The 18,932-nt window shown below is 48.0% G+C and overlaps 1 protein-coding gene across 1 annotated transcript; it reads left to right on the forward strand.

The window, feature by feature from the left end:
- Positions 1 to 4,013: 4,013 nt before the first annotated feature.
- On the forward strand, positions 4,014 to 15,652 carry LOC104301489 (protein-glutamine gamma-glutamyltransferase 6; the record flags this gene model as incomplete). The annotated part of the gene is made up of 12 exons (XM_054173555.1): positions 4,014 to 4,194; positions 4,396 to 4,635; positions 7,042 to 7,160; positions 8,027 to 8,155; positions 8,307 to 8,487; positions 9,177 to 9,312; positions 10,658 to 10,761; positions 10,851 to 11,093; positions 12,181 to 12,486; positions 13,924 to 14,087; positions 14,288 to 14,412; positions 15,502 to 15,652. Coding segments are annotated over 12 exons (2,079 nt in total), but the record flags the coding sequence as incomplete, so codon positions are not given.
- Between the last annotated feature and the right edge of the window lie 3,280 nt (positions 15,653 to 18,932).

An 18,932-nucleotide genomic window follows, 5' to 3' on the forward strand; every position in this document is an offset into this window, starting at 1 on the left:
GCAGTTATGAATAGCATTTCCACTGAAACCTTCCAATCCTTTGTGTGAGGGTTCTTCTGTTGCCCCTTTTGGAAGGGGTGAGAGATCAAATCTGTCTCGCTCTAAACTAAGACACCCAACGAGTGGCTTTGTTCATGGCCAATAATTGTACAACAGCAAGTCAATCTCTGACTGAAAGTCACCTGTGTAGATGAAGTGAGTGGAAAGCTAAGGTGCTGCTCTGTTTAGCTTTGGGCTGCAGGGCCAAGAAGCCACCAAAATCTTAACAAGTACCTGGAGCTCTGTGCCCCTACTTCCACTACATGGTACCTGTGACTTGCCACAGGACCTCCTCACTGTTCCACAAGCAGCTCAAACTCAGTCTGGCTAAACTCCTTTTGCCCTTGTAGCCAGCAAGATTGCTTTAGGAGGACCCCTGCAGTCAACTGGTTCTCTACTGCCTGTCACACAGTAGTCACCACAGACCATACTGGGCCTATGAGAGAAGAGGCAGAGAGGCTGCGCAAGTAACCCACAGTGGTAGCCTCTCCTTTGCTCCTGATGTTTCTCAAGGCTCACCAGAGCCAAGAGCTCTTATCAAGCAGACCAAACAAGTTGAATCTCAAGCACAGCCTTGGATTTAGAATGTGGATATCCACTTCATGACTTCTGACATCTCTTGGACGTGTGAAAACAAGACTATGTGAAAGTCAAGTGACTTGCACTAGCAGAAGTGAGAGACGCTTGCCCATTGGATCTCAAAGGGTGTCGAAAGGAAGGCAACAGCTTTCTCCTGCACCCTTTCACATGCACATGAAGTTAATGTGGCTAATGAAAACGTGCCTGCCTGGACACAAGCTCAAGGAATGGAGTCTGCAGCACTCTGTGGAGGTTACCTGAACTCTGCTGTCTAGTAAAAAGCAGCAACAACCCAAGTGTGAGGCGAGCTGTGGTTACCCCGAGGACATAATAGTGCACTACTTGAGCAACAGAAGAAGTCATGAAGGAGATGAGTAAAACTAAAAGCGTGGTTTTCAACAGAAATGTGGCAGACCAACTGCAATCCCAAGGCTCTGAAAGAGGGGGAAAGGAGGAACCACCTGTTTTGAAGCGTTTGGGCTGATGGGTGGGTGGGACGGAGCTGGGAAAACACCTGCGACAACGCTCAGCCATTAGTCACTTAGGAACCATGACTGCAGCATTCCAAAGGGATTGCAAAAGCAACTGCTGCTGCTTTGCTGCGGTGAAGGTGCAGACTGGCAGGTGCCAGTTTGGGATGTAGGCCAGGCTGAGAGAGAGGTTCTGGTGGCTTGGTGAGCATCACTGTGGGCGTGTCGGGCAGAGTTACAGGAGGTGGCTGCAGCAAGAGACAGAAAGAGGTTCAGAGATTTAATTGCTTGTGAGTAGCGAGGAAGAAGAAAGGAAACAGTCATAGTGCAGGGCAGCAATGTGTAACATCTGAGGCAATCACTCTAAGTGCCGAGCACCTGAACTTAAGAACTGGTCGATGCGGTTTGTCACTAGGGCTGTGTGTGAGGAACAGGGAACATCAGAGGCTTGTGGCTCTTATGGTTTCCAAGGAATATGAATTAAGGAAAAGAGAAAAAGACCAACTGAAGTGGCTCTGAACAGCAATCAAACCCTTTTGAGGCGCTTCCCGGAACAAGTTTTGACAGCCTGGAAACCGCCAAGAGGAGGAGGGAAGGACTCTGAATTGCAATGTAAGTGAAGATAAACCATATCAGATGTGCTGCTGCCAAGGCAGGAGCCTTTTGGTGGTGTTCTTTCAGGACAGGGCTAGCACAAACGTCAACCTAAGGAATTACTCTTTTAGTCTTTGTGGTGTCCAAACAAAGTTGCTCAAAAAGGTGTCAGAAGCCAACTTTTATTGGGGGGGGGAATAACATTAACCTTAGAAAAAGGTGCTGGGTCTCCATTTCTGCTTCTCTTTCAAGCTTTTCTCTTTATCTCTACCTTAAAACTCAGACTCATTTATTTTCAAGTGGTTGCTGAGTGTTACAATAGGATCAGGGAAGCTGCAGAACCTTAAGCAGGTAACCACTGCTCCCCACATCAATGTCAGTGTACACTTTCAGAGTACATGCCTTGGCAGCCGTGACGCCGAGCTGGCACTGATAAAAAGGCTACCCGTGGCCAGTAGCTTGGGGGGTTCTTTCTGAACTAAAACGGTGCTGAAAGAGCAGCAGGGAGCTGGCAACAGAACAAGCAAGAAGCAGTTTGTTCCTGGTGGCAGGTTATCATTTTGGGTTGGGGGGGGGGGGGGGTGCACTGGAGATCATTTGAGACAGAAACCCAACCCCACCCCTCTAAAACCAAATCACAGCTGCTGAGCAAACCAGAAGTGGTGCTAACCAATCTGGAAGGGAAGTAATGAGGAAATGCTCCTTTTTTCCCCCTTCATATGGTTTTTCCATCCCACCACACTCCCCATTTCCTCATCCTCACAGGTAACTCATTCATGGCACACCTATTGCCCTTCGTAGGAAGCGCCTCTCGCCTTGGAATTCCAGAGAATGCATTTCCTCTGAGTAAATAATTTTGGAATCTCCTCCCATAATTACACCCACATGGAGTAGGAACATTGGCATTAGGCATGCCTGGGTTATAGGAACTAGTTAATTAATTTGACAGCCGTGCAGGTATTAGTAACAACTGCTAAGTACCTCTCCCTTCTCTCCAATTTCAGCTGAGAGCAGAAAAAGATTGCCTGGGATTTTCCTCTTTATGATTAATGTGACCTGGACAGCCTTGAAGAACAAAGCAGGAGTTGTATGCAGTTCTCATAAGCTGAGGGAATGGCAGGTGAGTTCTGTGTGGCATTTGCTTCCCTGCAGCAGTTCCTTTCCTCAGGGCTATTTCCTCAAGATGCATGCCCTGGAGGTATCTGCTCACACTCCTTATCTGAGGGGAATTCTCTTTTGTCCTTTCCACTTGCACTTTGTTTTCAGAGCTTTGTTGTTGTTATTTAAGGCCTGCTGTTTAAGAGCAATTTTTTAGCTAAGCAGAGGACTTTTGGGGTTTTCTGAGGGGAGGGAGTGAGGATGGGGGAAAGAAATTCCCATTACATCCACAGGCACCATGCAGAACCCCATCTAGTTTAGAGGCTATTTCAGAGCTCTGTTGTTCTTTGTGTGACCCATCCTGAGGGAGCTGTGAGCATGGAGCCTACAGAGGGGAATTCAAAGCTGCATTCAAGCTCTACCACAGTAGAATAGGCATGACAGCACCTCTGCTTTTAAAGTTTAAACCAAGCTGGGGCAGTTGCAAGGCAGGCTTCTCCCTGTTTAATGATGAACCATTTTGAAATCACTTTTCAGAGCGCTGGTTTGCAGGGAGAGCAGCAGCCTGCTGTAGCTGCTTTCTTGGTCCTTGTTTGTTCATGTAGGATGGATGATGTGTCACCATGCTTCTTTCCCTACCCTAGGCCAAATGGCCTCAGGACATAAGCCTGGAAAGTAAGATGTCCTAACAGCCATTTGTCTAGGTAAAAATACATAGGCTGAAAACAGAGGCTACAGCCACTTTATTGGGTGCTGACTGTGACTGACACTGATCTGCCTCTGTAAGTGTTTTTTTCCCCCCCAAGTCCAGTGATAAACCAACATCCAACACTCCATAGGAAGTGTTGGGTGTCCAAGTCCTCAGCACAGGACAGCCCTGCAATAAAACTCAAGCCAAAACTGGACTTAGTAATGGAGTGTTGTCTGCTTTCTAGTTGCCCTTCTTCCAGTAAAAGCTAACTGGTCCTCTTAGCAAGATCATGGAACCATAGAATTGTTAGGGTTGGAAGGGACCTCAAGGATCAGCCAGTTCCAACCCCCCTGCCATGGGCAGGGACACCTCACATTACATCAGGTTGCTCAGAGCCACATCCAGCTTTGCCTCAGCAAGTGACATGCTGGATGCTTCAGGTCTTCTGTCAGGGGCCATGGTTTAGTGCTGACCCTTTAGAGCTGGGTCAAAGGTTGGACTAGATGATCTTTGAGGTGTTTTCTGTGACCCTGTGATTCTGCCTTACAGATCTGACACCCACCCACATCAGCTGGCAGCCCTCGCTGAACGCGCGAGCGCACCGCACGGACAGGTACGCCAACACCGAGCTGACCGTGCGCCGGGGACAAGGCTTCACCATCACCCTCTACTTCAACAGGCCAAGGCAGACTGGGGAGAGCCTAGCCTTTATCACTGAAATAGGTAACACTCTCCTAGCTGAACCCATGCTCCCCACACAACTGTAATCTTCCTTCCTCAGAGCTCTCCCCCGACTCTCTTTAGGGCTGCGATCTTCCCTCGTGTGTCTGTGATGCTCTCTCTGCTCTGCTCGCTTCTAAGTGTGGGGTTGGTACTGGAACCAGGCTCTGCAATGCAAACCAACTGCCCCCTTCTCTCTGGCAGGACCAGCCCCCTCAGAATCACATCGTACAAAGGCTGTGTTTAACCTGTCTGAGGTGGGGGCCAGTGGCTGGAGTGCTGTGCAAGTACCCAGTGAGGCTGGCTCCATGAACTTTACAATCTCCAGCCCGGCCAATGCTGTCATTGGACGATACAATCTCACCCTCCAGGTAACCTCAGGGAACAAGATCTTCTCCAGATTCCTGGGGCAGTTTGTATTACTCTTCAACCCCTGGTGCCCAGGTAGGTGCCAATGCTTTTGCTCTTGGATGTCACTGATGTGTTTGCTTTCGTGCTTGCACAGTGAGCTTGCTCCCCCAGGCTGTCCCTCTTTGGGCTGCCAGTGGCAGCAATCTCCTCTAGCTGGTTTGACTACACTAAAAAGCCACTGCTGCACCATCCCCTTCACTCACACCCCACTTTTATCCTAATGCAATATGCTGTATGGGGTGTTGTGAACTACTCCTTCAAGACTGAGATGACTTTTTTCCCCCTGTAGATGAGGGCTGGCAGACTTGCACAAGCTCACATATTTCTCAAAACCCGAAGCAAGCACACAGGAAGCAGCTAAGCCAAAGCAAGAGTGCACTTGCAGATGTTACCTGCAAAGCCCATGGCTCAGCCAGCTCTGAAAACTGAGAGGACTGCTGTGAAGAGTGGTACTGCCCACATCTTTCATCACATGTCGGAAAGGGACATCTGTTCCTGCTCCAGTTTCTACCGCTGCGTCCTCAGCGTGTTGCAGAAGAAATGCAAATTCCTAAACTCAGATTTTGCAAGTGTGCAATAGTCTAGAGACCTAGATCAGCCTTAAGATACACCACTGTGTATAATTAAGAGAGCTCTTAGCCAGCCAGGTGACTAAACAGCTTGCAAAAGGAAAGTATCCACAATCGTCCACAATTTCTACGTGAAGAGCCATGGTGATAAAAGCTGCTCATTAGCTCAGCAGGTCTTGGAAGACAGAAATAATTACAGAAGTATGTTCAGAAAGTTCAGTCTGTCTCTGCAAAGACATTCCTGAGGGAAAAAACACACCACCCTTCTCAAACCTCCCCTGGAAAAATCACTTGTGGTGTAACTTGTAATTGATGGCAACCACACTGCAGGGGTTGAAATAGGTGACAGCTCTTGAACTGGAATACCAGAGCAGCTGTGGCACTCATGAGACTCATTCTCAGAGGAAAAGAACCAGTCTGTGCCATTCCTGTTTGAAGCTGATGACTGCAGAAGAACCCTCTGGATTGATCAGGCAGTGCAGTGGCCACTGCCAAGCAGAAGGAAGTAGCCTTAAAATAGGATGCAGTTGAACAAGCTTCTGCAGAGTGGAACAGCATCTTGATCCTGACTAAGAGGCACAGACTCAGTCTGAAGGTCTGTTATCACCACAGTAAATGTCATAGCAGAAGAGAAGTAGAACATTTGTGTCTCAGCTAAGTGGCAGATTTGGTCTGCAGATGTGGTTCCACTTGAGAGGTTGTTAATTAAGGAATTAGTAACTTGTACTATTAGTAAAGAACTGCCTACGAGGAAACAGCCTGAACCAGAGATGAAAGGGAAAGCACTGGAGTGGAGAAAAGCTGCTACTGGATCCTTACCTGCCACCTCAAAACCCACTCAAACAGTTCATTGCTGATTTGGAGAGGATGACATCTGAGTTTATTCCTAAGTCCTATTTCCTTCAGAAACTCTATTTTCAGGACTGCTGAGCATTTCCAATGCTCCTCTCACTCTTGTCCACACCTTCAAGTGCATGCAGCCCCTGGCATTGCACACAGCTCTCCAGGCCCATGCTGGCCCAAGAGTTTGGGAGTCAGTACTAATGATATGAAGAAGTGTGGATAGCCACCACAAAAACAGACTTCTAGCATGTGATATAATTATTTTTTTAAGTAAATTCCACATTCTTTTTATTTGCAGGAAGGGAAGGATGGAAAGTTCCTATAGGAAGGTAAAGAAGTTAACTCAATAAACCAGAAAAGTTGATGATGTTTTTTTCCTCCCCCCTGTGTTTTTCCTGAGATGCAGAATCTTTCAGAAGATATTTTAAAGAGTAAGATATGAAAGAGAGAGCCAAGGAGAGATTGCTACCTAAAGAGTGAGCAAAACAACCAAAGCTTCTGGGGGAAACCAACCAATGCTCTCACAACAACCAATTGCTGTGACATAGACTAAGGACAACAATGCAATCAAAAATCCTATCCTAATAACACTCCCGACAGCACTTCAGAGGAGGCAGGTAGAGATCTTCATCCAGGTGCCTTAAACCAAGACAAAAATGACTGGAGAAGAGAGAAAAATCATCATCTGTGTGATTCTCTCTTTTACTTCCAGCTACCCTGAGAAGGCAGAAAACCCCAGGGAGCTAGGCTGGACTTTTCTCCATCTTTCTTATACAGTGGACAGACAGGGAACCTTGAGATGGCACAGGAAGGCTACCCTGAGATGGGGGGCAAGTTAATGTACTAGGTGGATTTCCATCCCCCCTGACCCCCACACAACTGCAGGCATTCTCAGTGTGCGTGTCCAGGGAGCTAAAGCAATGCATTTGCTCCAGAGGTGGCCTTCCCCCTGCTAAACTTAGATACAAATATTTTTGGAAGGCATTCTCAGCTCTGAGTGGAAAAGCATCTCCAACTTGGTTTCCAGGTGATGATGTCTACGTGGCCACCGAAAATGAGAGGCAAGAATATGTTCTAAATGAGAATGGAATCATCTTTGTGGGCAATGCGAGGTACATTGAGGCAAGAGGATGGTACTACGGGCAGGTAAGCCAGGAGGAATTCAGCTGGGCTCTTACTCTGCCTCCAGTTGCATTTGCTCTTGTTAGTTGATCCAAGCACCTTTGCTATGAGGACAGGCTGAAGGAGATGGGGGTGTTCAGCCTGGACAAGAGAAGGCTCCAGGGGGACCTCAGAGCAGCCTTCCAATACCTGAAGGGATCCGACAGGAAGGCTGCAGAGGGACTTCTCATGAGGGTGCCTAGAGACAGGACAAGGGGGAATGGTTTGAAGCTGAGGAAGAGCAGAGTTAAACTGGGTCTGAGGAAGAAGTTCTTCAGTAGGAGGGTGGTGAGACTCTGGAATAGGCTGCCCAGGGAGGCTGTGGCTGCCTCCTCCCTGGGGGTGTTCAAGGCCAGGTTGGATAAGCAGCTAAGTGTAGTTGAGAAGTGTCCCTGCCCATGGTGGGGTTGGAGTAGATGAGCTCTAACATCCTATCCAACCTGAGCCATTCTGGGATTCTATGATATTTACCTCTCTGGTAGGAAAGCCTCTTTAGAGGCAAACTGGACAAACCAGGCTAGCCTTAACCTGTGGCTTGCTCACAGTCTGCATGGGACTTGAGCATGAAAAATGGCTCAGCACAACACTGCAACTAGAACTAACCTCTGCATGTGCTTGAAGCTCATGGTACAAGTGTGGAGCTCATCTGTGACCACAGTGTCCACATCTAGCATCCTGCTAGACTTCTACTCTACCTTTAGCCAGCATGGCAGTGTGAAGTGAACACTGCTGGCTTTGGGCTGCACTGTCCCAAGCACCTTTGGGTTGGAGTATCTTAAAAAAGGAGAAGCTGCAGCAGACTCTCTGTGGGTGAAACTATTTTCTTTACATTTCACCTTATCTGACCCCAGTTTCAAGACCACCTGCTGAACATCTGTCTCACCATGCTTGACCTGAGCCTGTACTACCGGCAGAGCCCAGCCATCGACGTGTCCCGCAGAGGGGATCCCAAATACGTGGGCAGAGTAATCAGCTCCATGGTATGAACACGACAACTTCACCTGAAGGCCACATGCTTGAGCAGAAGGCATTTGTTGTACCACTGAGGCTCAGCCACCTGCACCTTGAGCAGCGTGATGGTGCCTCACACGCAGCTGACTCTGTGCCCTCTGTCCACTGCCCTGTCTTTAGATCAACGGAAACGACAACGATAACGGAGTTCTCCTGGGGAAGTGGCAAGGAAGCTTCCACTCCCATGAGAACCCCTCCAGATGGGATGGCAGCGTGGTAATCCTCCAGAAATGGCGGCAGGACAACTACAGACCTGTGCAGTATGGCCAGTGCTGGGTTTTTGCAGGCGTGATGTGTACAGGTAAGAGCAGAGGAGCGTGGTGGAGCGGAGGCATTTGTCACCTCCGAGTCTAGCAAAACCACAAACCAATTAATTCATTCCACAGGGGGAACAGGCTGCAGATGTTGAAGAAACACAAAAATCTTTAGACAGCTCTGTTCTCAGACATGTGATCATAGAATTATTAGGGTTGGAAGGGACCTCAAGGATCTTCTAGTTCCAACATCCCTGCAACCATCGACACTGCTTCCAAACCAAAGCCATGCCCAGCTTGCCTGTCTTCCTTGCCCATGCAGCTAAGGAAGCAACAGCTCCAAGCTTCTCCTCCAAAACACGTTGTAGCCAAATTTTAGAAGCCAATTAAATCATAGACTCATAGAATTGTCAGGGTTGGAAGCAACCTCAAGGCTCAGCCAGTTCCAACCCCCCTGCCACAGGCAGGGACACCTCACACTACAGCAGGTTGCTCACAGCCACATCCAGCCTGGCCTTGAAAGCCTTCAGGGATGAGGCTTCTACCACCTCCCTTTCCAACCTGTGCCAGAGTCTCACCATCCCCATGGGGAAGAACTTCTTCCTAACATCCAATCTGAATATCTCCATTTCTCTTGCTGAAGCTGGGGGGGGGTGGGGGTGAGGGGGGGGTGTTGTTCTTGTCTTGTTGTCCAATTTTGGATTTGTTCTTCTCTTTTTCATTCAATCTGTTTCAGTTCTGAGGTGCTTGGGGATTCCAACTCGTTTGGTTTCCAATTTCAACTCTGCCCACGATGTGGACAGAAACCTGAGCATTGATAAGTACTATGACAGCTCTGGAAAGAGTCTCAACATTGGCAAGGATTCAACATGGTAAGTAGGATGATTTCATTAATTGGGTGCTTGGGGTTTTTTTTTTGCATCTCACCAATAATTAGAGAGAGGATTTAAGGAGGCTTTCAAATATTTGCCCAGTCAGCTGCTTCTGTATAAGTTAATACAAACACCTAAAGCAATGCACCAGCTAACCATTTGGAAAGAATCCTTCATGGCTTTGAGGTTAACACCTCAGCCAACCAGCCTCAAACAAGTTGCAACTGCCTTTAAAATGTGTTTCCACCCCCAAGGGCCCAGTTCAAGGCTGTTTTAACTACTGTCACCTAAGCAGTCTGTCCCTGGTAACTCAGCTGTGTGCCTTCCATGCCACTGACTGGTTTCCTGTTGCCTTAACTATCCTTCATCACACATCCAAAGCCTGTCTTCCTCAGCTTGGCCTGCCCCCCTCCCCAGGTAAATGGGGGCTTCCCCAAAAGGTTTGCCAGCACTCCCACACCTAGACCTTCCCTTTGTGGGAGCTGAGAAGGACAGAGCAATCCCACCACTATCCAGACTTGCTTACTGGACAGTGTAGTCCAGTGCTGTAAACTGCAAGTGATCCTAGGTCAATCAAGCCTCAAGTTATGAGCAGCCCAAGGAGCAGGATATTCTACAACTAATGATGCCATTTTGCCCCCCACCCAGGTCTTAAATATCTTTACTCTGCAGCCTCTTCACTTCTCAGAAAGTGACTTTACCATGCCCAGAGATATATGACAGAGCTCACAGTCTCTCTGCACTCTAGGCTTCACCAGCTTTATTTAGTTTGCTTCCTTTCACAGTGGAGTCTGCGTGGCTGAAGGACATGAGAAGCCTTTCACCCCTTAGCCATCAAGCTCAGTGGTCTCACTGTAATGACTAATTCAGAAAGACCCTAATTCTCCAGCTGCAAGGCAGCCTCTCGGGGGATGTATCCATTCTCTTTACACCTTGTTCTTGCCTCTTTCCTAAAGATCTGCTGCTGCACAGTACCCCAGATGGACTATTGGACTTCAAGAACTTTATGGGACCCAATGTAGCTATTTGAGATTCCTATTTAAATGGAGCATTGCCCACATTTGAAGGTTACTGAGCCCAGCCACCAAGTGTTGCCTACATCCAAGGCTTAAATCCTTAACACTTACAGCTCCTATTGACCCCAAAGTGACTGGCATCTCCCCTTCCCCACCTTGAGGTCTACACCTCCAAAGCAGGCAGCAGGTTCTTTGGGAGAGGAAAGGAGCTGCTGTAACCAGACAGCTTGTGTCACATCTTTATACACCCCCAAAATCCCCACTCCTTCCCAAGTGAGGTCTGCCTGGCTGTGTTACTGTGCTTTCTAGACACTGTTCTCTCTCTCCAGGGATTATCATGTCTGGAATGAGAGCTGGTTCCTTCGCCCAGACCTGGGAGGATCCTACAGCGGGTGGCAGGTGTTAGATGCCACTCCACAAGAGCAAAGCAAAGGTGACAGCATAACTTCTTAACATGGCTTAGCATCCCTTCTCCAAACTGAGCACACCTAATAGACTCTGACCTTTATGTTCATGTTTTAGGATTGTTTCAGTGTGGCCCTGCTTCGGTTGTAGCCATCAAAGAAGGCGATGTGGACTTGGACTATGACACCTTGTTTGTGTATTCAGAGGTGAATGCTGACTGCAACAGGTGGATTGTGTACAGTGATGGAACTAAGAAGAGAGTTTACTGTGACACTGAAATAATTGGCAGATCTATCAGCACCAAAGCTATAGGCAGCAATTCCCGTGTGGATATCACCTATAATTACAAATATCCAGAAGGTAAAGGGATTATCACAAACGATCTCCTCCTTATCACAATTATCTCTGACTGCATTCTTGGGGCTGGGAATGGGTAACTTGTTTTCATAGAATGGTTTGGGTTGGAAGGGACCTCAAAGCTCATCTCCTCCAGCCTCCCCACCATGGGCAGGGACACCTCTCAGCCAGTCTCAGCTGCTCAAAGCCTCATCCAACTGGCCTTGAACACCTCCAGAGAAGAGAAATCCACAACCTTCCTGGACAGCCTATGCCAGAGTCTCACCACCTTCATACTGAACAGCTTCTTCCTCAGATCCAGTCTAACCCTGGTCTGCCACAGCTTCAGATCATTCCCCCTTGTCCTGTCTCTAGACACCCTCATGAGAAGTCCCTTTACAACCTTCCTTTAGGATCCCTTCAGGTACTTGAAGGCAGCTCTAAGGTTCTCCTGGAACCTTCTCTTGTCCAGACTGAACACCCCCAGCTCCCTCAGAAACACCACAGGATAATCATAGAATCAATAAGGTTGGAAAAGACCTCAGAGATCATCAAGTCCAACCTATTACCCAACACCTCATGACTAAACCATGGCACCAAGTGCCACTTCCAATCCCCTCTTGAACACCTCCAGGGACAGTGACTCCACCACCTCCCTGGGCAGCACATTCCAATGGCTAATCTCTCTTTCTGGTAAGAATTTCTTCCTAACATCCAGCCTAAACCTCCTCTGGCACAGCTTGAGACTGTGTCCTCTTGTTCTGGTGCTGGGAGAAGAGACCAACCCCCACCTGGCTACAACCTCCCTTCAGGTAGAGAGCAAAAAGGTCTCTCCTGAGCCTTCTCTTCTCCAGGCTAAGCAACCCCAACTCCCTCAGCCTCTCCTCACAGGGCTGTGCTCCAGACCCCTCCCCAGCTTTGTTGCCCTTCTCTGGACACCTTCCAGCATCTCAACATCTTTCCTATACTGAGTGGCCCAGAACTGGATACAGGAGTCAATGTGTGGCCTAAGCAGTGCTGAGCACAGGGCAGAATGACCTCCCTGCTCCTGCTGGCCACACTGTTCCTGCTACAGGCCAGGAGGAGTCTGACTTGGTTCTCTCCTTTGTAGGTTCTGCTGAGGAAAGAAGAGTTTACAAAAAAGCCTTGGCCAAGATCTTTGGCTCCAGCTTCACAGAAGGACGCAGGGAATCCCCCTCCGAGGCCATCAGGAACCCTGGGATCGCCGGCAGGTTCAAGCTGGCTGAACCTCCGCTCTTTGGCAAGGATATTAACCTCATCCTAATCCTCAACAACCTATCTGTTGACCACAAGACTGTGAAGGTGGACATGAGTGCATCAACCATCCTGTATACAAGGAGAACGGTGGCAGAGATCCTGAAGGCAACCACTTCTGTGGATCTCGGTTCTAGACAAGGTAACTTTTGATGTCCCTAAGTAGCCATCTGTACAACACTCAATTTAAACTCCCTCAGCTAAAGTTAGGGCTCTTTGTGGAATGCACTCAATTTCACCATTCCCCTGCATTACCCAATAAGTGTGACCAGGACCTTCAGCAGAAACCACCCCTCAGACAGGTTTGGCCTCTCCTGAAGGAAAAAAAACACCCCCACAGTTTTGCTCAGCAGATTCTTTTCTCTAGCCACAGGAACTCTATCACCTTCTACCTTTATTTATGCTTTTCTGCTCAAAATCTGCAGCTACATTTTAAAGGCATAGCCTAAGGCTACCACACCAACACAGCCCTGCTAGCCACAAAAGGCAGCTGGAAGAGACACTTCTCATCCCGACCTCAGGCTTGTCGTGCATCTCCTTGCTCCCTCTCCCAGCAGCAATGGCTTTGGCTGCTTTTCACAAGATGCTTATTTTCACAGAATCACCAAGGTTGGAAGAGACCTCAAAGACCATCAAGTCCAACCTGTCACCACAGACCTCATGACTAAACCATGGCACCAAGTGCCACATCCAATCCCCTCTTGAACACCTCCAGGGATGGTGACTCCACCACCTCCCTGGTCAGCACATTCCAATGGCTAACAACTCTCTCCTCACCTTGAGCCTAAACTTCCCCTGGCACAGCTTGAGGCTGTGTCCTCTTGTCCTGGGACCTTTTGGTAGCTCAGTCAGGAATTGGAAGGCATTTAGAAGGAATGGGAAGGTGTTTAGAAGGCTGCACCTAGATTACAGCTCCGGAAGCAAACCTCTCTGTGCTGTGGCTGTTACTTGTGCAGGAGCACATCTTATTCTTTTAACAAACAAGAAAAGTCTGCTGCATGCTTGCTGGCACTCAACAGGCAGAAAGAGAAATAGACCAGGTTAAAAGTGACAGTGAAACTCTGTCTCCCTCTTGAAGAGTTAAGGCTGTTAAAATAGAGAGATCTTTTTCACTGCCAGGGGCTACAAAGATAAACTTATTTCCCCCACACACATAGCTGAAAAGTTGTAGGATTACAGTAAGCAGCTGAGCAGGCCACTTGAAAAGCATCTCTCTGAAACCTGACTCGAAGTTTCTTCCTCAGTGAGGTAAAATAAGTAGGGTATAAAGGGGCAAGGGACAAAAAGGGTTGTATCTCTAATTGTAAGAAATAGAAAGGGACAGGAACAGAGTCAAACGCAGCTAAGCAGAACCCCTGAGCTTCAGGCCAAAGATCTCCCTTCAAAACTCTAATGAGTTAAAGCAGAAAAGGGTGACCAGAAGAGGGAAATACACAAGAGGGAAGAAGTATGAACAGACTCCAGCTATCTTCTCTTCTGTTCTCTTTAACAGTTTCACAAACCCTCACCAAAAAAAAACCCTCTCTCTGCTTTAGCATTCTTTGAAAGCCTCCTGGCTCCTAACTGTGTCTGATTGCAGGGAAGAACATCCGGATAAAGATCCCTTATTCCTACTACGGGAAGTATCTGACCACTGACAAAAGGATCCAAGTGACTGCTCTGTGTGAAGTCATGCACATGAATGGGGCAAAGCTGCTGGTAGAGAAGACAATCATTTTAGAGGACGCAAACATTATCATTAAGGTAAACGACTCTCTCCCCGATGCCCTGAGCAGGCAGACAGAGCTCAAAAAAGAGCTGAAGAGTCTTTCCGGAGCTCAGATCTTTGCTTGAATTTGGGGATAAACGCATTGTGATTCGGGCTGGGGTTTCAGAGGCTGCTCTAAAATTCTGCCTGCTTAAAGTTGAGGAAGTAACGCATCAGAGATGTCTCTGTCCCTCAGATCCCCCGGCGGATTGTCGTGAACAAAGCTGCTACTCTGGAGATCTCCTACGCCAACCCCCTGCCTGAGCCTGTGGACCGCTGCGTGCTGCTGGTGACTCTGATGAACCAGCAGGTCAAGATACGGTAAGGGAAGGCTGCAGCTCTTACTCTGGACCTCTGACAGGACCAGCAGCCTGTCTTGCTTCCCAATAAGGAAAGAGAGAATGGTTGCATCATTTTTTCATGTTTTCCATTTAAACAAACCCCCTACATACACATTGGGAAAGCACTACTCAATCCTGCATTCTTTTCCAACTTCTTGATCCACCAAACACTGCTCAAGCCCTGCTTTGCTGGCAAACTCTTTAGTCTCTCTGATGTTTCTCCTGCAGCTTGGCTTTGTGTTTCTGTTTTTATATACAGTGCCCCAACACAACCAAAAGAAGTCTGAGCTAAAGCAAACAAAGAAAGATGCTGCCACAGCTCTCCTTGTTTCAGCCCAAACAAGAAGTTGCTCTGTTCTCCTTTCAAAGCAGGAGAAAACCATCTCTCTCCAAAACATAACAGCAAACTCTTCTATCACTTTGCTTCCTTTCCCTCTGGACTCTGCTGCCTTATGGATCAACTCAGGGGTGAGAGCAGAGCAGCTGGAGGGGGCGCTTGGTGCCATGGTTTGGTTGGTTAGATGGTGTTGGATGACAGGTTGGACTCAATGACCTCAAAGGTCTTTTCCAACCTGGTTCATTTTACTCCATTCACAGAATCACCAAGGTTGGAAGAGACCTCAAAGCTCATCAAGTCCAACCTGTCACCACAGACCTCATGACTAAACCATGGCACCAAGTGCCACATCCAATCCCCTCTTGAACACCTCCAGGGTAATCAACTCAGGGGGGGAGAGCAGTTCACATTTCCTAAAGCTCATTTTATTATAAACCATCCTGACTTGCTGTGGCTCTGGAGATGTTTGGACAGGATAATAATCCATTTAAAAAAAAAATACATGGAAAACATTGTTGCAGTCAAACAGGAAGCAAATTTAGGCCAATCCAAGGGTAAATGAAGTCAGTATTCTCTTTTCTCATTGCTCAGTCTACACAAAGCCTGAAACCTAAATAACTCTCAGAAGCTAAGGCTGGGTCTTGAGTCCCTCTTGGTGCCCTGCTGCTGGGGACTCTCGAGGCAAGGCAATGCAAAGCCTGCAGTGATTGACTGTGTTCTGTTTTTCCCCAGCCTGGCACCACTGGCAGCGAGGGAGAGATCCAAAATCTACTTTGAGTTCACACCTCGCAGGACTGGGCCTCTGCAGCTGCAAGTGGACTTCTCTTGTGACAAATTCTCCCATGTGAAGGGATTTGTAACCCTTGCAGTAGCACCTGCATAACGTGATGGAAGCAGCCTCCTCTTTCAACACCAGCAGGGGAAGGCATTCTTCCCACTGCAGGAACAATCATCACAGCAAGAAACTTCCCACACAAGTGGGTGACTCTTACACTGCAATACAACCCAGGCTCCTGCTCTCATAGTGCTTCACTGTGTAGTTTCTAACTGTATTTCTTTCCCCCCACCCCATCCTTCTTTATGTGTAGGAAAATGAAGCCCCTTCCCTGTAGCTCTAGTTTCGTGGTCTTATCAAGTCTCACTGTGTTAAGCTCCCACTTTGGACTTTTAAATCAGATCATTAAAAGTCTCTTTTCGACCACCTTGTCATTTTCAGCAATAAATAAACTCTATCCCCCTGGCTGTATTCTTCTGTAATGAATTTTGTAATGAGGAATCAGAAGCCTGAGCAGGGTTTGGGGGTTTCCCCACTTTGATTTCACACACTTCTTACCTAAGAAAGTAGAGCATTTCCCCCCATTGTCCATTTGGGTTCTGGATTTTGCAACACCTCCAACTCTGTGAATGGGGAGGGAGAAAGCCTCTGAAGGCTGGAAAAAGAAATGTTTGGGATCCTTGACAACCATATTTCTGTAGCCTGTGGGCACAGGCTTGCCTCAGAGCAGACACCACCTGTGCATACCCAAATCAGGGACTTCATTCCTATGCAATGCAACAAGTCTCACCCAACAGGAGCCCTGTATTAATGTGCAAGCCCAGCAGCACAGCCTACCTAGCATTTCTGGCCACCACTGGAAGGTCCCTGGGGACAAGGAACACATTTGCCTTCAAGCCTTCCCAGTACAGCTCATACACAGGCAGCCCCTGCGCCACACCTCTGTCCCAGATGCTTCCTTTCTGGGTTCCCAGTCCTAACACCACCAGTACCAGGTCCCACCTGAATCTCCTTCTCAAGGAGCCTTAAGGCTTCTCTATCACCGCAGGCAATGCAGCCTGCCCAGGGACTACTCTGAAAGCTGATGACTGCCTGGGCACAGTGACCACCCTTCAGGAGCAGGGTGCAAGGCAGTGATGATGCACAAACAGCTCTGCCCATAATCAAGATTCAGCTTTGTTGTCTGGCTTATAAAAGTTTTAAAGCAGAATTAAGGCCAAAATTCTGAAGCACAGAGCTGCCAGGAGTTTGAAATGGACATCTTTTGTCTGGCAGGTGATAACATTCCAGTCTGCCACATCCAGGCACCATCACAAAGTCTTACTGACAAACACATGAGAAGCCATAACAAAAATTCAGATTTCCTTTGCTAAATAAAGAAATTCCAGCTGTGAGTGATTTGCCTTTTTTTGGCTGCCAGAGGTCTTGCAATGAGAGTGGACACAAAGCAGAGAACAGCAACAGACAAGACCAACACAACACAGAAATGGAGAGGTGAGGACAGTTAAGGGCTTAGTCCTTTTCCCCTTAACTCCTCAGTCACAGTCCATTGAAAGCTCAGAGCAGTGTGCAAGCTCCTCTCAGGACATGGCTCTGGATAGGTTGTGACACAGGATGAGGGAGGAGAGCATGAGGGAACTTCAAGAGCAGGGAAGAGAGTGTCTCTAATTAGAGTGGGCAGGGTTCATACCAGAAGAACAGCTCCAGAGCTTCCTCTCAAGCCCAACTCAAGCAGCCCTGCCAAATAGCTGCAGAGAAACTCTGGACAGGTGTTGGGAATGCCAGGCTACAAGGAACCATTATTAAAAGCACAGAAGAGTGTGGAATAGCTGAGTCTGTTCAACAGCAGCCACTGCTGCACAGGTGGCTGCAAACAAAGCCCTGGTGTAAGAGATGCAGACTACAGCTTCTCAGGTCAGGAGCAGGGGGGCAGAGCATCCTGGCTGTGTGCTTCCAAGGAAGCAGGAATTCTGTGCAGTTATGTGCAAGCCCTTCAGGCAGACCTGCCTGAAAAATAAAACCAAAAAAAAGAAAAGACAAAAAAACAAAAAGAGTGGCTTGTGCCATGCAAAGTCAGGGTGCTACTGGGTGCCACCAGCACTCATTAATTACAAATCATAGAATCATGGAATGTTTTGGGCTGGAAGGGACCTTAAAGATCATCTAATTCCACCCCCCACTGCCACAGGGAGGGAGACCTCCTACCAGGCCATGTTGCTCAAGTCCCCATCCAACCTGGCTTTGAACACTTCCAAGGTTGTAGCCCCCACAATTTCTCTGGCCAACCTGTTCCAGTGCCTCACCACCCTCACAAGGAAGAATTTCCTCCTGATGTCTAATCTAAATCGAGCTGCTTCCAGTCTGGAGCTATTACTCCATGCCCTGTCACTGCATATCTATTAAAAGCCCCTCTCCAGCTCTCCTGTAGCCTCCATCAAATTCTGGAAGGCTATTTGCAGACCTGAAGAGCTCATTCCATGTCACAGGATGCTAGGGGTTGGAAGGGACCTTCAGAGACCATCGAGTCCAACCCCCCTGCCAGAGCAGGGCCATAGAATCCAGCACAGGTCACACAGGAATGCATCCAGACAGCTCTGGAAAGTCTCCAGAACCCCTCTGGGGAGCCTGTCCCACACATCCATGCTGTACATCATGCACTTGTCCGCACCTGCCCCCTGCACACTGCCCTCAAAACCCTAACCTGATCCATCCCTGGAGGTGTTCAAGAGGGGATTGGCCGTGGCACTTGGTGCCATGGTTTAGCAGTCATGAGGTCCTGGGTGACAGGTTGGACTTGATGACCTTTGAGGTCTTTTCCAACCTTATTGATTCTATGATCCCAAATTTTCCTTCTCTCTGTGGTAATTCCTTCCTTGGATCCAGTTTGGGATGTTTTCCTCTCTCAGTAATCAAGACACCAGGACACTGTTTATCATCTTTCCTTAGCCATTCACCAGCTTTAAATACACATAATTAGATTGAGGGTTGTGCAATTAAGGCAATCATAAGGGAGATGCTCACGTAAGGCATTACTACAAAAACAGTAACTACCAACCACAGGTCACACCCAGCTTGTATAAACCCTGGCTTAAGTAGTTGAAGTCAAGAGTCCTAAGCCCTTGTGTTACTCATGCTGGTGGAAGAGGATTCAGAATGGTCTTGGGCACCTTTGTATCCTTAAGCTGAACTACCCAAGTGGGGAACAGAAGAAAGAAACCTTATGGAGGGTAAGTTCAAACCAGCCTGATGGCTCCAGCCAGCACTCTTCAGTGCAGAGCAGTGATAGTTGCTGAAGAACAGGATGATGGCACCTGGGTGCTCTATAGCAATTTAGCCCTTTTTTGGGTTAAGTACATTTCTGAGCTGTTCTACTAGAAATTATGATTTA

The sequence above is a fragment of the Dryobates pubescens genome, chromosome 26, assembly GCF_014839835.1.
Source record: "Dryobates pubescens isolate bDryPub1 chromosome 26, bDryPub1.pri, whole genome shotgun sequence".
In the NCBI taxonomy this organism is placed as follows: Eukaryota; Metazoa; Chordata; class Aves; order Piciformes; family Picidae; genus Dryobates; species Dryobates pubescens.